The following is a 19,815-nucleotide window of genomic DNA, read 5'->3' on the forward strand; positions in this document are numbered from 1 at the left end:
TGCCAACTGCTGCGGCGTTCAGCATTGTGGAGACCGACAAGGAGGGCAGGGGTGAAGACTGGGTGGAAGATGATGTGGAGGACGATGAGGTCCTCGACCCCACATGGAATGAACGTCATGCAGGTGAACTGAGTAGTTTGGAGGAAGAGGCGGTGGTCGCACAGAGCCACCAGCACAGCAGAAGAGGGAGCAGGGTGCAGAAGCGGAGCGGCCGTGCCCTAGACACTACGCCCGCTACTGCCCAACGCAGCAAGGGAACGAGCGCACCAAAGTCAGCTCAAAGGAGTTCTCTAGCGTGGAAGTTCTTTAGAAAATGTGCTGATGACAGGACACGAGTGGTTTGCACCCTGTGCAATCAGAGCTTGAAGCGAGGCATGAACCTTCTCAACCTGAGCACAACCTGCATGATCAGGCATCTAAGTGCAAAGCACGAGCTGCAGTGGAGTACACACCTTCAAAACCAAGAAACGTCTCTGGCTCATCCTGCTTCCTCTTCTGCTGCAGTCTCGGCCGCTCCAGCCACATCTGTAGTGATACCGGCACCTGCCACCCCGCAAACAGACGATCTGTCAGCAACACCACCACCTGGGTCACCAACAACCATCTCCACAATGTCCCGTGGAAGCGTTCAGCTTTCCATCTCCCAAACACTTGAGAGGAAGAGGAAGTACCCCCCTACCCACCCGCGATCCCTGGCCCTGAATGCCAGCATTTCAAAATTATTGGCCTTTGAAATGCTGTCATTCCGTCTGGTGGAGACGCACAGTTTTAAAAACCTTATGTCGGTGGCTGTCCCACAGTACGTCGTGCCCAGCCGCCACTACTTTTCCAGGCAAGCCATCCCTTCCCTGCACAACCAAGTGGGGGAAAAAATCAGGTGTGCACTGCGCAACGCCATCTGTGCCAAGGTCCACCTAACTACGGATACGTGGACCAGTAAGCACGGTCAGGGGCGTTATATCTCCCTAACGGCACACTGGGTAAATGCAGTGGCGGATGGGCCTGAGGCGGATAGCAATTTGGCGCATGTCCTTCCACCACCGAGGATTGCAGGGCGCTTCAGTTTGCCTCCTGTTCCTAACTCCTCCTACTCCGCTTCCTCATCCTCTACCGCCTCCTCATCCGGACAGCGTAACACCTTCACCACCAACTTCAGCACGGCCAGGGGTAAACGACAGCAGGCAGTTTTACAACTTGCCTGTTTGGGGGACAAACCACACACCGCGCAGGAGTTGTGGAGGAGCATGGAACAGCAGACAAATGAGTGGTTGCTGCCAGCGAGCCTCAAGCCCGGCCTGGTGGTGTGCGATAACGGGCGAAATCTCATAGCAGCTCTGGGCCTAGCCGGTTTGACGCACATCCCTTGCCTGGCGCATGTGCTGAATTTGGTGGTGCAGAGGTTCCTTAAAAACTACCCCGATATGTCAGAGCTGCTGCAGAAAGTGCGGGCCGTTTGTGCGCACTTTCGGCGTTCTCACCCTGCTGCTGCTCGCCTGGCAGCGCTGCAGCGTAACTTCGGCCTTCCCGCTCACCGCCTCATATGTGACGTGCCCACAAGGTGGAACTCCACCTTGCACATGCTGGAAAGACTGTGCGAGCAGCAGCAGGCCATAGTGGAGTTTCAGCTGCAGCACGCACGCGTGAGTCGCTCTGCGGAACAGCACCACTTCACCACCAATAACTGGGCCTCCATGCGAGACCTGTGTGCCTTGTTGCGCTGTTTTGAGTACTCCACCAACATGGCCAGTGGCAATGACGCCGTTCTCAGCTTAACTATCCCACTTCTATGCCTCCTTGAAAAAACAATTCGGGCGATGATGGAAGAGGATGTGGCACAGGATGAGGAGGAGGAGGAGGATGAAGAGGTAACATTTCCAAGGCTTTCAGGGCAGTCATTCGCAAGGGGCTCCGAGGGTGGGTTCCTGCACACGCAAACGCCAGGGACGCAATTGTCCAGCAGGGGCACAGTTCTGGAGGATGAGGAGGATGAGGAGGAGGAGGAGCTGGAGGAGGAGATGGAACCATGTTCACAGCAGGGTGGCACACAGGCCAGCTCATGGCCATCACTGGTGCGTGGCTGGGGGGATACAGAGGACACGGACCATACACCTCCCACAGAGGACAGCCTTTCGTTGCCTCTGGGCAGCCTGGCACACATGAGCGATTACATGCTGCAGTGTCTCCACAACGACCGCCGAGTTGCCCACATTCTAACTTGTGCTGATTACTGGGTGGCCACGCTGCTGGATCCCCTGTCCAGAGACAATGTGGACAAGCTCACGTTCATTAAAATGAACCAGGCATGGATCCCACGGGACTTTTCCGTACCTTATGCAGAATAGCAATGGATACCGACCTTACCCACCCATTGTTCCATTTTTGCTCTTTCTCACTCTTTTGGGGTGTACCCTCATTTAAAATTTGTGAAAAGAAGCAGTGTTGGCTACCTCGTCCTCCTCCTCAGGGCCAGATTAATGTAGGGTCTATTGGAGCTGCAGCTCCAGGCCCCTACCTTTTATATAGGCCCCGGGTTGGCCATATTCACTGTTACCGCTCTTCTGTCACTTGTAAACACAGAAGTCTGGCTTCTATGCTCGCTTCCCCAGGCAGCACCCTCAGAACCTCCCCACACAGCGTGAAGGCCGGACAAGGAGGGACAGTTGGCGATGCATGGATGTGTTTATGGGCTTCAGAGACAGCATCCCATGTTGAATTAGGCATGCATGGCTGCACCCTTCCTCCTCTGGGTGCATGGCAAGGCACGGCCCTAAGGCCCTTCAAAATCCTCAGCACCAAGCCCATGATGCTGTTAATCCGGCCCTGGTCCTCCTCCACCGCCGCTTCCACCTACACCGCCCATAGGTGTGCGCAGCCTATTGCATTAAGGTGTGCACCCCAAAGTTGAAATACACATGCATGTGTTTGCCAGCAGGGAGAGTAATGTATCGGGGCCATGTACCTGTAGGCAAGGAGAAATAGAGCAGAGCAGGTCCCAGGGAGATCTTTCCCATCTCCTCACTGGCAATGCTATGTGCCCTAGGTGATTAGGGTGTGCCCAGGCACACCCAGCACACCCTGTGCGCACGCCTATGTCACCGCCACATCCACCACCACCTCAACCTCCCTCCTACTCCATATGGGCCTCGTCCTTCAGAGATGAAGAAGAACATTGTTTTATTTTTCTGTTTTTTTTTGTTGTTTTAAGTTATTTCCCTATCCACATTTGTTTGCAGAGCACTTGCCATGCTCTTAATTACGTTTTGCTGCCATTTGCAGCACTCTAGCCCTTTCCTTTGGTGTTTTAGAGCCATTTTAGTGCCTTAAAGTTCGGGTCCCCATTGACTTCAATGGGGTTCGGTGTCCGGGAAAAGTTCGGTAAAAGTCCGGGACACGGACCCGGACTTTTTTTTAAAGTTCGGCCGAACCCGTCGAACACGGACATCTAGGTGTCCGCTCAACCCTATTTGTAAGCAAACGACATGAAGCAAGAGAGTAGTGTAATACTGTTTCGACTTTATTAGTTAAATAAAACTTCCCTCCCCTTCAGCGTATATGCTTACATTTCAATCACCCTTTGCACGCATATCATAGACACAGAGGCTTTGAAAGGTACCGCCGCTCGCCGTCCGCAAGCTAGTCCCTGCTGTGGATTACAGCGCTCCTGCGGCTAACAGGCGAGATCCAGAACCACAGCGGTATCCTCCCTTCGTCTCCTCAGAAGCAGCGTACGTGCGTCCTGACCGGTTTCGTCTGGTAGACTTCAACAGAGGACAAACATGCGCTGCTGCAATCAAGATTAATGTATGCAGCCGGAGGACCTCCCTCCCATCATGATTGGTTTACACCACTGATGGGTTCAAACACCTCTTCATTGCCATTACCTGGCCTGAAGGAAATTCAATATGGACATACCATAGAATCATTTTCTAAATACCAGAAGAACAAGATTAATCGATACAAAACAAAGTTTAATACCGCTATTAACTCTCTTATTACCGCAACCAGTATCTGAATGGGTATTCCCCGGGTTTGAATCACACAGAACCCCAGTTTTTTTCAGATCGGCCATCTATGCCCGATCTGAGCATGTATGTTCAAAATTTCCAAACCTATCGATTTGTAAAAATTGGTCATGGAGTTCTTTCTACCCCTAATTCTACATGCCATCTTGCCCTATCCGGATGTATACATCTTAAGTACTACTAATATTTAAAACGGTTTTGCTAAAATCGATATAACCAAAATTTGACACAAAAATAAGCCTACAGCACCTGGTATTCCCAGGTGGTCTCCCATACAGGTACTAACCAGGCCTGACCCTGCTTAGCTTCTGAGATCAGATGAGATCGGGCATGTTCAGGGTGATGTGGCCATAGGTAAAACCTAAAGTGCATTCTAATGGTGAAACCATCATGTATGACCACTGTCCTCAAGATGTCATACTTATTACATAATTAGCACATGTCATGTAATTTCTGATATGTTTTAAAACCAGTAAATGTCAAATCTTAAATAAATCATTTCATAAATGGTAGATACATAATAAATAAATACATTAACTTCATAAATAATAGGTACAATTCATATGTTGAGATTACAAGAAAATGGTGTTCATAGAGGCCAAATCGCAAATATAATATATAAAATTCGCTCTAAAATATCTTAGTCCAAAACCAATGGTATTAAAGGTTAAAATATATATAAATAAAAGGCGTGTTGCCATAAGGAATCAATGGTCGAGGCATAATCGTAAATTCGAGTAAAATTGGAGAAAGATAAAAGTATATATAAAATTTTATATATAAAAATCTATATATAAAATGGAATCCATAAAACGTCCTGTCTAAAAAATATACTTAATAGTTGCTTAAAAAACAGTTCAGGTCAAGTTCTATATTTAACCCGTTGGGCGCCAAGGAATTTGTCTTGTAAATCCATTCAGTTTCCTTTTTGGACAGTTCTCTTACTCTATTGCACCCTCTCCAGTTGCTTGGCATCTTTTCTATACCCCAAAATTTCAGTGCTGAGGGGTCTTTATTATGCTTTTCCCTGAAATGTAGTGGGACACTATGTTCCTTGAAGCCTGTTGTTATTTTATAAATGTGCTCAGAAATCCTGTAGCCCAATTTTCTCTTTGTTCTTCTTATATACAACATATCGCAAGGGCACTCCATTCCGTATACCACGTGGGTCGTGATACACGTGATACACTCCTTTATTTCAAAGGTCTTCCCATTTGCTCCTGAAGTGAACTCCATTAGACCCCGAAAGTGTGTATTCACTTGTCTGCAAGCCTTACACCTTCTGCATGCGTGAAATCCAGACAAGTCCCAGAACATCTTTGGTGGTCTGGGAGGGTCCAAAACTTTCCTCACCACTCTGTCTCCAATAGTGGGAGCCTTTTTGTATATAAATATTGGGTTATCCGGAATCACGGGGCCCAGAACCTTATCAAGCTTCAATATTCCCCAGTGCTTTTTCATGATAGATTCAAATTCCCTGAACTGAACATTATAATTTGTTATTAAGCCCCATTGGTGCGATTCATTTGGAATCTTATTAGTTGGAGCCAGGCAGGACTCATGTGAAACCGCCAGTACTTCTTTCACTGTCTCCTCCAGTACCTCCGGTCTGTATCCCTTATCGGTAAATTTGTCTGTTATCACACGTGATTGTTCCAAAAAATCCTCCTCCAAGGTGCAATTCCTCCGTATCCTCAGTAATTGCCCCTTGGGGATGTTCCTTAGCCAGCACGGGTGATGACCACTGTATACCGGAAGATAGCCGTTTCTATCCGTGGGCTTGAAATACGCCTTAGTGATGATCCGTCTGTTTTCAATCCGCACAGATACATCTAGATAGTTAATTTCTTTTTTGTCCCATGTACATTCTAATTTGATGTTGTGTTTATTTATATTTAAATGCTCAGTGAACTCTGCTAGCGATGTCTCTGTACCAGCCCAAATAAAAAATAGGTCGTCGATTTATCTTTTGTAGAAGACCAGCTGCTCTTTTCTGTGGGCATATATACTGCTATCTTCCCACTCGCCCATAAATAGGTTGGCGAGGCTGGGTGCATATTTTGCACCCATCGCCACACCTTTCTGCTGCGTGAAGAATTGTCCCCCATACCAGAAATAGTTGTGGGTTAAGCAAAAGTCCATAACTATCCCCAAGAATTTTTTCTGGGTATGTGGTATGTCCTCTCTCTTACTCATTGCCCAATTGAGGGCTAGTAATGCATCCTCGTGCTGGATAATCGTGTACATCAGCTGTTACAAGATATATCTCAGGAGCATCAGGCAGAGTTAGATTGTCCAACAAGGTTAAAAATTCCTTCGTATCTTTCAAATACGCTTTTAATTCAACCACACTTTTTTGAAGGAATACATCCAAGTATTCCCCAATTCTTGAGGTCACTGATCCGATACTGTTTACTATCGGTCTTGCTGGAGGGCAAGACTGATTTTTGTGGATCTTCGGGAGTGTATATATGGTAGGTACGCAATTAAAACTAGAGAATAAATATTTTTTCTCCTTCATAGTTAAAATGAGTTCATTAAAACCAAATTCAACCAAATTGCACAAATCCCTTCTATACATCAATGTGGGGTCCTTAGGTAAAATCCTGTACGTGGTGACATCATTAAGCATGCCTATCAGTTGCTCGTGATAGAATTCTTTCTTTAAAATAACCACTCCCCCTCCTTTATCTGCTGGTCTGATCACGACCTCTTTTCTGTTTTCTAGGGCCTCAATGCCCTCTTGTATGTATTTAGGATTGGCATTCCTTATTGTTTTTTTTTTCTCCAAGTCTGTCGTTATTAATTGTTTAAAAACCTCGATGTTGTGGTTGGACGTCTGTGGAGGATTAAAAAGCGAATTGTATTTGAGTCCACTATTAACACTTGTTGTTGCAGATGGGACAATATTCTCCCGATTTTTACCTGGGTTTATATTCAAGAAATACTTCTTCATATTCAATTTTCGTGTGTATTTTTGAATATCCATGTAGACATCAAATTTATTTAGCGACTTTTTAATACCGCATTTGAGTCCAGCATTTAATATGTTGATTTCTTTTTGGTTCAGCTCTATTTCAGCCAAATTATAAATCCCTTTTAATCCTGTCCCAGCCTTCTTTTTTTGGATTTTTCGTCCAGCTCGGCAGCCCCTACTTGTTGATTGTTTGTTGGCATATACTGGTTTGTTGGTTGTGGGCCGTAGTCCCTCATGTCTCTGGGTGCTTCCCTGTTCCAGGGTCGACCCCTCCATGGTCTCCCTCCTCGTCCCCTCCCCCTCCCCCTCCCACCTCTCCATAAAAAAGGACGGAAACCATTCCCTTGTTGTTCGTTTTGCCTCCAGAGGGGTTGAAATCTATTCATAGTTGGTACCCTCTGCAGGGTATGATGCTGGAATCCCTCTTTTCCATTTCTGGTGCCCTCCTTGTTTATCTGCTGTGATGTAGGGCCACCTGGCCTGATGGTGTTCACAGTGTTCGCTGGTTTGGGCTTCTTCCATGCGTTTTTGGCCTGCTGCCAATTATTTTTCCTGGGGGTACTTACTTTGGCCATTTCTTTCATCTGACCTGCACTAGTTGATGGTCCCTCATCATCCATAGTCCATCTGACTTCAGTATCATTCACCCCTTCCTGCATTGGAATTTGCCATAAATATATCTGCTTGTTCCTGAAATCATTAATATCCCTCTGATATTTCTTAACTTTCTTCTTCTGGGTATCATTGTCCAATTTCTCCAATCGTTTTTTAATATCTGTATTGAATTTTGTCACTAATGGTGTGTCTTTATGTGCCTCTAATTTCTTCTGTAAATCTGCAATTTTTGCCTCCAGATACAACATTTTCTTACGTTTTCTCTTCAGTACTAACTTTTGTAATTTAAGACCCGATTGGTTGAAAAACTCCAACCATTCTGTCATAGAATCACTATCATCTAGCCCGTCTTGAGGGGCCACCTCCCACCTGAGGCTCCTCATGATGATTTTGTCCTTACTATATTGCTCAAATGTGCTAATGTCCCACCAGGTCCTAATTTGTTTTTCAAGGACATTGGATAGGGCATTAAGGGTACTTGAAATATCATTGTCAATCCGAGTGGTTTCTTGTCCACCAAACACTATTTTCAGGTCCAATTGCCTGTTTTTCAGATATTGCACTGCATCCATAGCTGCCAGGTGAAAACTAGAAAATATTGTAAAAGGTAACTGATGCTAAAAAACGCCAACCACCCGCCCGGCGCTAAAATATATATATAAATCAGTGAAAGGTATAAAGAAATAAATATATCTACTCAAATCATGAATAAATAGTAGATAAAATCATGTAGATAAAATCATGTAAAACATGTCACTCTGTGCATCCTTTTAATGCACTAGCTGCCACTGTAAACGTAAAACTTGCAAAATCAAATGTATAATAATAGCCCAATCTGTGCGTCTCAGTTCGTTATATCATACATTCAGCGGCGCTTCAGCACACACAATGTATGTGTGCAAGTATATTAGTCAGTTCCTGCAGTGCTTCAGAGCCTGCAAATGCAAACTAGTCCCAACTCCACAGGATGAGCAGTCACAGCCAGCAAAAAGATTTCTACTCTGATGTTCAGCACCAGTGATTGTACACACAGTTTCACTAATCCTTCACCACACCGACTGTGCACCCCTATGAAGTGGCCACTCACCAAATTGCCCTTGAAATATCGCCTTTATGCATAAGCTGCATGAGCCCTTGCTTCTGGTCGGTCTGTCGTCTCTTGAGCACGTCCAGATCCTATCCGTCCACCAGGGGTCACTATCAGGCTGTATATCTCCTCAGTGCAATTTGTAAGCAAACGACATGAAGCAAGAGAGTAGTGTAATACTGTTTCGACTTTATTAGTTAAATACAACTTCCCTCCCCTTCAGCGTATATGCTTACATTTCAATGCATACTAGCACATTATGCATGGTGTTGCAGGGGATTTAAAAAAAAAAAGAAAAAGTCTGGTTTACTAATGCTTTAAGGTTTCAGAAAAGGTAATAACTAAAAACAAAAACCCATCCTAACATGCATGAAGGGATTCCTGGGGGAATGGAGCAGACCTCTACATTAAGTGAAGTGTTGGATCATATCACTGAAGGAGCTCCTTACTTTACATCTGAAGCTCTAACACTTAGTTCAGTTCTTCTTCCAGTATTTCTTCAGGCAGCAACTCTGCAGCCTCCTGAACGCCCCTTTTTCTTGTGCAGAACAGCAGCTCTTCTTATCTCCCATCTGCTCTCCCAGACTGTCAGAAGCAGGAGATCGAGTCGGGAGCAGAGGAGACTCAGCCCCCACCTGCAGAGAGGCGGAACTCTTCAGACTGCGATCACCAATAGGCTCGCCCCACTGCCTGCACATGACCCCTACCACACATGATCATAAATCATGATGATCACAGCCTCACAGGACGCTCGCCGAGTCGCCGCCCATTGCTGAGCTCAGATAACCGAGCCAGCTTAGAGAGCGGCGATCGGAGCACAGAGGAGATGGTGTGATTGGTGTCATGTTCAGTGTGTATGTAAGAACGGGCAGACGGGCGGCCAGTTAGCCGCCCCTGGCTGATGGGCGCTCTAGGCAGGCGCCTACCCCGCCTATAGGTAGCGCCGGCCCTGAGTAGGAGGGAGGTTGAGGTGGTGGTGGATGTGGCGGTGTCATAGGCGTGCGCACAGGGTGTGCCGGGTGTACCTGGGCACACCCTAATCACCTAGGGCACATAGCATTATCGCTCTGTTTGCCAGTGAGGAGATGGGAAAGATCTCCCTCGGACCTGCTCTGCTCTATTTCTCTTTGCCAGCAGGGAGAGTAATGTATCGGGGCCATGTACATGTAGGCAAACACATGCATGTGTATTTAAACTTTGGGGTGCACACCCTAATGCAATAGGCTGCGCACACCTATGGGCGGTGTAGGTGGAAGCGGCGGTGGAGGAGGACCAGGGCCGGATTAAGAGCATCATGGTCTTGGTGCTGAGGATTTTGAAGGGCCTTAAGGGCCGTGCCTTGGCATGCACCCAGAGGAGGAAGGGTGCAGCCATGCATGCCTAATTCAACATGGGATGCTGTCTCTGAAGCCCATAAACACATCCATGCATCGGCATAGGCCCCAATTACTATTGTTTGTACCCCTAAAAGGATGGATGAGGAGGAGGAGGAGTATGGAACAGGCAGCACCCTCAAAGCTTCAGAAGTATGAGATGAACCCCAAAAACTTGGAAAGGTGGATCTCACACGTACCGACACAGACTATCCCGCAATTTAATTGATCCCCAAAGGTTTTTATTGAATAGCGGAATAGGAAATATGATCAAAAAAAGTGTATGTATCTCACACGTACACCACCACACTAGGCCCCAATTACTATTGTTTGTACCCCTAAAAGGATGGATGAGGAGGAGGAGGATGAAACAGGCAACACCCTCAAATCTTCAGAAGTATGAGATTGTGTTCACTGTACCCCACAAAGATTGTGTTCACTGCACCCCACAAAGATTGTGTTCACTGCACCCCAAAAGGATTGTCTGCACTGCACCCCACAAAGATTGTGTTCACTGCACCCCAAAAGGATTTTGTTCACTGCACCCCACAAAGATTGTGTTCACTGTACCCCACAAAGATTGTGTTCACTGCACCCCCACAAAGATTGTGTTCACTGCACCCCAAAGGGATTTTGTTCACTGCACCCCACAAAGATTGTGTTCACTGCACCCCACAAAGATTGTGTTCACTGCACCCCAAAAGGATTGTCTGCACTGCACCCCACAAAGATTGTGTTCACTGCACCCCAAAAGGATTTTGTTCACTGCACCCCACAAAGATTGTGTTCACTGTACCCCACAAAGATTGTGTTCACTGCACCCCCACAAAGATTGTGTTCACTGCACCCCAAAAGGATTGTCTTCACTGCACCCCACAAAGATTGTGTTCACTGCACCCCAAAAGGATTTTGTTCACTGCACCCCACAAAGATTGTGTTCACTGCACCCCACAAAGATTGTGTTCACTGCACCCCAAAAGGATTGTCTTCACAGCACCCCACAAAGATTTTGGTCACTGCACCCCAAAAGGATTTTGTTCCCTGCACCCCACAAAGATTGTGTTCACTGCACCCCACAAAGATTGTGTTCACTGCACCCCAAAAGGATTGTCTTCACTGCACCCCACAAAGATTGTGTTCACTGCACCCCAAAAGGATTTTGTTCACTGCACCCCACAAAGATTGTGTTCACTGCACTGCCACAAAGATTGTGTTCACTGCACCCCAAAAGGATTTTGTTCACTGCACCCCAAAAGGATTGTCTTCACTGCACCCCACAAAGATTGTGTTCACTGCACCCCCACAAAGATTGTGTTCACTGCACCCCAAAAGGATTGTCTTCACTGCACCCCACAAAGATTTTGTTCACTGCACCCCAAAGGGATTTTGTTCACTGCACCCCACAAAGATTGTGTTCACTGCACCCCACAAAGATTGTGTTCACTGCACCCCAAAAGGATTGTCTGCACTGCACCCCACAAAGATTTTGTTCACTGCACCCCAAAAGGATTTTCTTCACTGCACCCCACAAAGATTGTGTTCACTGCACCCCACAAAGATTGTGTTCACTGCACCCCCACAAAGCTTGTGTTCACTGCACCCCAAAAGGATTTTGTTCACTGCACCCCAAAAGGATTTTGTTCACTGCACCCCAAAAAGATTGTGTTCACTGCACCCCAAAAAGATTGTGTTCACTGCAGCCCACACACAGAAAAATGGATGTGGATCACTGACACCTGCCTATCTCCTATCCCACACCACACAGCAATATCGATTGTAGTTTGTAGAACACAGTTTCCCTAAAATTCAGCAGCAGCCTCTCCCTAACAGGATTGAGAAGAGATCGTAGATCGGGACTAAGTGCAGACCCCACACAGCAATATCGATTGTAGTTTGTAGAACACACTTTCCCTAAAATTCAGCAGCAGCAGCCTCTCCCTAACAGGATTGAGAAGAGATCGTAGATCAGGATTAAGTGCAGACCCCACCCCACACAGCAATATTGATTGTAGTTTGTAGAACACACTGACCTTATAATTCAGCAGACTCTATCCCTAAAATGCCTACAACTCGCCCTGCCTAAACACTCCGACCTGTCCCTCAATTCTATCCGGACACCAATTCGTTTTCCCTGCCTGTCTTTCCCTAATCAGCAGCCAGCACGTATGTGTGCTCTGTCCCTGATCTAAGCAGCAGAATGACGCCGCTGCGGCTGCCTCGAACTTATAAAGACTTGGTCACATGCTTCAGACGGCCAATCACAGCTACTCATACATATGCAGGCATGGCTGGGATGGCTTAAGGCATACCAGTTAAACGATTGTTGATTGGCTGTTGAAAGCCCGCCATGAAAAGAGCGCCAAAACATGCAAAACCCGGAAATAAAACGACCGAACACGGATTTTTACCCGAACATACAGTAAAGTGTCCGTGTCCGTGTTCGGGTAACAAAAATCCAATTATTCGGTACGAACACGAATAATACAGTCCGTGTTCGCTCAACACTACCCAGGAGGTGTTCCTGCCCAACTTCCCCTTCCAGATGCAGTGAGCCGGCTGCATGAGAGGCATTTTTCACATGTCCTCCCGAGTACCCCTACCCAAAGACACCCCCAAAGAAGATGTTGTGTCTATAGCAGGTGCAGATTTAGGCGTGACACCCGTTATTGTCCCAAATGTCCTGACCAACCTGGTCTCTGCATCGGGAAATGTTTCGAGCGCTACCATACATTAGTGGAGTATTAGTGTAGGGTACAGCACGATACAGTGTAAGGCACACTAACACAGGGTCTCGAAAGATGTTCAATGGCTATTGACATTTTGAGAGACCCTAAGCTGGAAAGTTGCAGTTCACAAAAAAAAAGTGTAAAAAAAAATACAAAAAAAATATAAAATAAAGAAGCCAAAAACAGTTGTTATATAAACGTTATTTTTATGTTCTACTCTTCCTACTGTACTTTTACTATACTTTGTTTTTCATTCTTTTGTTAACCTGTTTCCCTTGCAGATACCCGTCGGCTGCCACACTGATTTTATATATTCTGACACAAACAGCGTTTGCGCTCAGCATATATGGAATTCTCTGATGGCAGCAGCTGTGGTAGGCTGATTTCACCACTGCAGTTAAAATACCTTTAGGTATACGTGGAATATTGTCATGTATACCCTCCATTAAGAAGTGGGTTTGGATGTTTGGGTGGTTAATGGTGTGTAATACTACACAATATTCCTGTGGTGATTTCTGATAGGTTCTCTTTGTTTTGTTCAGCCCACAGGCTGCATGAAAAAAAAAAAAAACCTACACTATATGCCAAACAAGGACCAGCAATGTACTGGTACGTTTCTGGACTTTGAGTGGTTATACCAGGATGATGCCTGCAGATTTAGGCATCACCTTGGTATCGTTTTTACAGCCAGTGGTCGGCTTACATGTAAAAGCAATCCTAGCGGATAATTGGTCGCTAGACTGCTTTTACAAGCAGTGGGAGGGGACTCCCCCCCTCCTGCCGCCTTCTGCGTTTTTTTTCGGGCTCTCCTGTACCACCGGTTAACCCGAGAGTGCAGCCAGTGGTTCAATTGTCTAACCATAGAGCTGATTGGAGATGAGAATGGCTCCAATCATCTCTATGGCCTAAGATACCGGAAGCTACGAGCATTTCATGACTTCTGTTTCGTCAGAAATAAACAGCGCCATTGGGAAAGCATTTTATCTCACCATTTTTAGTGTGGTCAGATGCGTTAAGGTCAGAGGAGAGATCTAGAGTCTAAAAGACCCCAATTTTTTTTTAAAAAAAGAGTACCTGTCACCAGGGCCGGAGTGGGACTCCTTTTCAGCCCTGGAGTTTCATGCCATAGACCGGCCCACTTTAGTTCAAGACTGACTATAATATAATAATGTAATTAAAACCTCAGAATATAAATTTGCAATGGCGCACTGTTCTCTACAGCCTTGTAATTCATTGTATTTTTCAAAAAATATCGTCATTTCCAATTCAGTGCAAAACCAGTAGCCTAAGTTTTGCTTCACAGTGACGATTTATTTGAACAGTAATAACAGCACAGTATCATTATATACTTATTTCTTTAAGAATTAGTATTCTGTATTTATGCACCAGCACAGTGTCAAGTTTGGGGCATTATGTATACACAGTATTGTAGGATATATGCAACCATTGTGCCCGGATACAATAAAGGGCATTCTATAATGGAACATATTCCCCAGATGTGTGTCCCAAGTACACCACCAGGCACTAGATCTTAATATTGTAGGATATACAGTATGCTAGCTCTGTGCCCAGTAACACTATAGGGAATGGTGTATATATAATATATGCCAGTTCTGTGCCCTGGCACACAATGGGGCATCATGAATATGTAGAGGGATATATACCAGTTCTGTGTTCAAACCCATTATAGGATAGTATGTAAAAAAAAAAAAAAAAATAGTGGAATAGCAATGTATGCATGCGTGTGGTGTGAAAAAAAAAATATTTATATATATATATATCCCCCAATGTCCAGGAACACCATGGGGTATTACGTATATAGTGGGAAACAAAAATAAAAGCCTGATGCCCATGGGGCATTATGTATATAGTGAGGTATATATCACTGTGGGTTATGTATATAGTGGGGTGTAGATATACTTACGGGTTATTAGTTATATAGTGGGGTATAATGTATATAGTAGGATACATATAATCATGGGGTGTTAGGTGTATTGGTGTGTGTATATATATTATTATGGGGTGCTTTTCTATAGTGGGTGTATATATAACTATGTGGTATAATGGGTAAGGTGGGGCATAATTTGATGTATGTATAGTGGGGTGTAGCTATAATAATGGGGTCTTATATATAAAATGGGGTATGGACGATTATGGACGATGGGGTATATATAGAAAAATATAAGGAGATGTCCTTCTACCCCCTTCCTGGGGCTCAGTATGGCCTCCTGCACACGGGTCAGGCCCATCCATGGCTCACCAGGGGCCCCCGGTCTGGGGCCCCCAGGCCTGCTCAGGGCCCTCGGTCACTCACCCATCTTTCCTCTTGGCTTTAAACACATGCCTGTAGGTGCCTCTTTCAACTTTGCAGCCCTCGTACTCAAACAGATCCTCCACCCACTCCCCCTCTCAGGCCATCTTCAGCTTGAAGTCATAGTCCATGGTGAGGAGGAGGGAGGGAGGCATCCGGGGAGAGGAGAGGAGCTGCACACACTCTCACACACACAGCCCGGGATCCAGCTGGTCTCTCCTGTCCTCACACTGCACACGCCGCTGTTGCAAACACTGCCGTGAAGAGAGACGCCCGCTGGAAGGTGACGGCTGACCCTGGGATAACCTGAGCCGAGTTCAGGTCGGGTCTCTGACACCCCGTGAGATGTGGGGCTGTGCCGCTGCGGTAATATAATAAATAAAAAAGAGTGGGGCTGCTGTGAGTGGAGGCAGCCTAGGAACAGCATCAACCCGCTGCCATGACAACGGCCCTCAAGGCCAAAAATACCGACCAGCCCACCGGGAATTCTCCCGGTGCTCCCGATTAGCCAATCCGGGCCTGCCTGTCACTATCTATTTACAACATTTTATAACATAAACAAAAAAACGTTTTTTTCTTTTCAAACTTTTCAGTCTTTTTTTATTTGTGTAGCAAAAAAAGAAAAAACCTTGCGGTGATCAAATACCACCAAAAGAAAGCTCTTTTTCTGGGGAAAAAAATGACATAAATTTGGTTTAGGTACAGTGTGGCATGACCGCTCAATTGTCATTCAAAATGCAACAGCGCTAAAAATGGAAAATTAGCCTGGGCAGGAAGGGGGTGTAACTGCCCTGTATTAAAGTGGTTAATGGCAGCCCAGTCTTAGTCCGTAGGGTTCAATATTGAGTTAGCCCACCCTTTGCAGCTATAACAGCTTCAACTCTTCTGGGAAGGCCGTCCACAAGGTTTAGGAGTGTGTCTATGGGAATGTTTGACCATTGTTCCAGAAGAGCATTTGTAAGGTCAGGCACTGATTGTTGGATGAGAAGGCCTGGCTCACAGTCTCTGCTATAATTCATCCCAAAGGTGTTCTGTTGGGTTGAGGTCAGGACTCTGTGCAGGCCAGTCAAGTTCCTCCACCCCAAACTCGCTCATCCATGTCTTTATGGACCTTGCTTTGTGCACTGGTCCAAATCATTTGGTGGAGGGGCGATTATGGTGTGGGGTTGTTTTTCAGGGGTTGGGTTTAGCCCCTTAGTTTCAGTGAAGGGAACTCTTAAGGTGTCAACATACCAAGACATTTTGGACAATTTCATGCTTCCAACTTTGTGGGAACAGTTTGGGGATGGCCCCTTCCTGTTCCAACATGACTGCGCACCAGTGCACAAAGCAAGGTCCATAAAGACATGGAGGAGCAAGTTTGGGGTGGAGGAACTTGACTGGCCTGCACAGAGTCCTGACCTCAACCCAGTAGAAAACCTTTAGGATGGATTAAAGTGCAGACTGTGAGCTAGGCCTTCTCTTCAACATCAGTGCCTGACCTCACAAATGCGCTTCGCACTCCTAAACCTTGTGGACAACCTTCCCAGAAGAGTTGAAGCTGTTATAGCTGCAAAGGGTGGGCCAACTCAATATTGAACCCTACGACTAAGACTGGGATGCCATTAAAGTCCATGTGTGTGTAAAGGCAGGTGTCCCAATACTTTTGGTAATATAGTGTGTGTGTGTTTATATATATATATATATATATATATACACACACATGCACACATTTTTTTTATACTAGAAGTTACATTATTTTCCTTACAATAATATGGAATTGAATAATTATCAGACAGATGAAGTAACTCTTGATGTCTTTACAGGTAAACAAGATGTCCAATGTCAGCAGTGAAATGGAACCAACCATGATTTATAGCTATGTGAATTTGTTCATAATCCTGGTTTTATCTATCACTGTTCTCGTGGGTGTCCCCGGCAATGCTCTGGTGCTTTGGGTTACTGGAGTGAAGATGGAGCGGACCGTGACCACTGTTTGGTTTGGGAACCTTGCTCTGGCCGATATCATGTGCTGCTTGTGTCTTCCATTCATCATAGCACAGTTTTTCTACTCAGACTGGCTGGACGGTCCTTCCCTCTGCAGGATTATAACCTTCATCATTTCCCTTAACTTGTCTGCCAGTGTCTTAACCCTGGAAGCTATCAGCATTGACCGATGGATTCTGGTTGTCCATCCCGTGTGGGCCCGAAATCACCGAAGAATCAAAATGGCGTGGATGATATGCTTGGCTATTTGGATGTTGTCCTTCGCGATGTGTCTGCCTGCCGCCATCTACAGAAGATATGACACCTCTGATAACAGGACCTTTTGTTATTCAGAATCTCACTCAGACCCTCACATGATAGAACCAATCTATCTTACATATGCAATTTTCGGATTTCTGATCCCTCTTATTTTCATTTGTATCTGTTACATTCATATGGCTTTTAAAGTACAAAATATCAGATTTTCTGAAGTAGGTAGAAAACCCATCAAGATGGCAATAATTATTATTATCGTGTTTTTCATGACCTGGGCCCCCCTCAACATCATAAGAGTAATCTGGCTATACACTGACAATGAAGTAGTGTTCAAACTGTTCCTTCTCTCACATGCTCTGGCCTTCTTCAATAGTTGCATCAACCCAATACTCTACGTCTTCATGGGGAAAGATACAAAGCAAAAGCTGAGGCAGTCTATTGGGGAGATCATGCAAAATATATTTAGGGAGAATTTATTATCCCCACCATCCAATGAGAACCAGCGCACTGCAGAAGAAAGCCTCCCGCTCTAATGTATGAGACGGATTTGTAGATGTTTTAGAGTTTTTCTCTTTATTAGTGATTGTGATCAACTGCAGAAAATGTTATCAGTGCATGTTAAGGGGGCCATACTGAATGTCCTGAATAAGTCACATGCCATCAGGGCTTAGTGCTTATTGACTTTGGGTTAGAAAGCACCCCCTAGGCACACACTTAACCTTTTGATCGCCCCTTGTGCTTACCCCTTCCCTGCCAGTGTCATTAGTACAGTGACAGTGCATATTTTTAGCACTGATTACACTGGTCCCCCCAAAAGTGTCAAAAATGTCAGTTAGGGGTCCAATCTGTCCGACGCAATGTCGCAGTCCCGCTAAAAAAAAAAAAAAACATTGCTGATCACTGCCATTGCTAGTAAAAGAATAAATAAAGATGACATAAATCTTTCCACTAGTTTTTTGGATGCGATAACTTTTGCGCAAACCAATCAATATACACTTATTGGGTTTTTGTTTACCATAAATATGTAGCAGAAAACAAATTGGCCAAAAATGATGAAAATATTTGATTTTTAATTTTTTTTTTTTTATTATTTTTTTTTTTTTCAGAATTGTTGCTCTTTTTTTGTTTATAGCGCAAAAAACAAAAATCGCACAGGTGATCAAATACCACCAAAAGAAAGTTCTATTTGTGGGGAAAAAAGAACTTTCATTTTATATGGGTACAGTGCGCAATTGTCTGTTAAATAATGTAGTGCTGTATCGCAAAAAATGGCCTGGTCAATAAGGGGGTAAAACCTTCCGGTCCCAATGTAGTTAAAGTGAAATAATAAAAATTAAAAATTCCTTTAAATATTGTGCCTGGGGGTCCCCTTAATATGCCTGTGAAGTGGCGCATCTGTACGATGTATGGAGCGTAAGTCAACTTGAATCCGAATGGATATTCGTTATGGACACTCTCACACCCCATGGTCTAAATATTGAATTTGACTTGAGTTGTTTTATGAATGATTTGTGATCATCTCACTCTGTATCTCCTCCCCCATCACTTTATGGGGTCTATTCTGAGCACTCATTATTTGTTTCCCTGGTTCATTATGTCTGCCCTCAGAAGCACACCCTTTTATATTGATGTTTATCCATGCCACCCTTTGGCTTTATATTTGTCTCTCTCTATTTGCACATTCATCTCTAGCAATTTATCCATATATCTTGTGGATGAGCCTCTCTCTTCCCCATTTACTCTTGGCTCATTCCATTGGTGGAGGTCTGGGGTCCCCCTTTTTCCATCCAGATATCTATGTGTCTGAAGATCACATATTTGTGCACTTATCATCCCCAATTGTGTTTGGGGTTGATGATTGATGATCTCATGCACTTTTTACATTCTTTTTTTGATCCTATAAATCCTTTTGTGATCGCTACTCTCATGTATGTTATACATTTTATATCCAAGTTAGATTTTTATATGTTTTAGGTTTTATTGTAATCTGTGCCCTATGTTCCATTCATATTTTATTGTTTTTTTTATGCAAACTTGCTAATTTATACCAATACATTTACGTTAATATTGCATTAGTTCTGGGACATCCTTTTATATTGTGATTACTGCAACATTTCCGCTATCTCCGGGGTCTATATGTTTTTGGCCTTTTTTTTAATTAATATATATATTTTTTACCTATATGCCCCTGTTCCGCTATTGGTCGTTTGGTCATTAGCTATCTAGCTTCACTTGCGTGCCCTGGTGGTCCATTAATACATACTCAGTATATTGTGCTTCATAAATACGGCCACTCAACCTTTGCCATGTAGTGACTACGATAATATGGCCGCTCTGCTTGTTTTTTCTATTTGAGACCAATGGAAAATGGCCGACTCATTTTTCCTGCATAGTGGACTACAAAGCCACTTTACACACCCCATTCTTCATTATACAAGGACATACCTTTCAGCCTATCGACAG

General features: G+C 44.8%; 1 protein-coding gene across 1 annotated transcript in view; it reads left to right on the plus strand.

Moving 5' to 3' along the window:
* Positions 1-17,885, plus strand: part of LOC309564565 (C3a anaphylatoxin chemotactic receptor-like) — a gene marked incomplete at its 3' end in the record, with an annotated part of 35,999 nt that extends 18,114 nt beyond the window's left edge. Inside the window, exon 2 of the mRNA XM_082269211.1 lies at positions 16,917-17,885. Coding sequence (XP_082125337.1) covers positions 16,926-17,885 — 960 coding nt within the window. The 5' untranslated portion in view covers positions 16,917-16,925. The remainder of the gene's footprint in view (positions 1-16,916) is intronic.
* Positions 17,886-19,815: the final 1,930 nt, after the last annotated feature.

The sequence above is a fragment of the Pelophylax lessonae genome, assembly GCF_965119305.1.
Source record: "Pelophylax lessonae genome assembly, chromosome: 9".
Taxonomy (NCBI): Eukaryota; Metazoa; Chordata; class Amphibia; order Anura; family Ranidae; genus Pelophylax; species Pelophylax lessonae.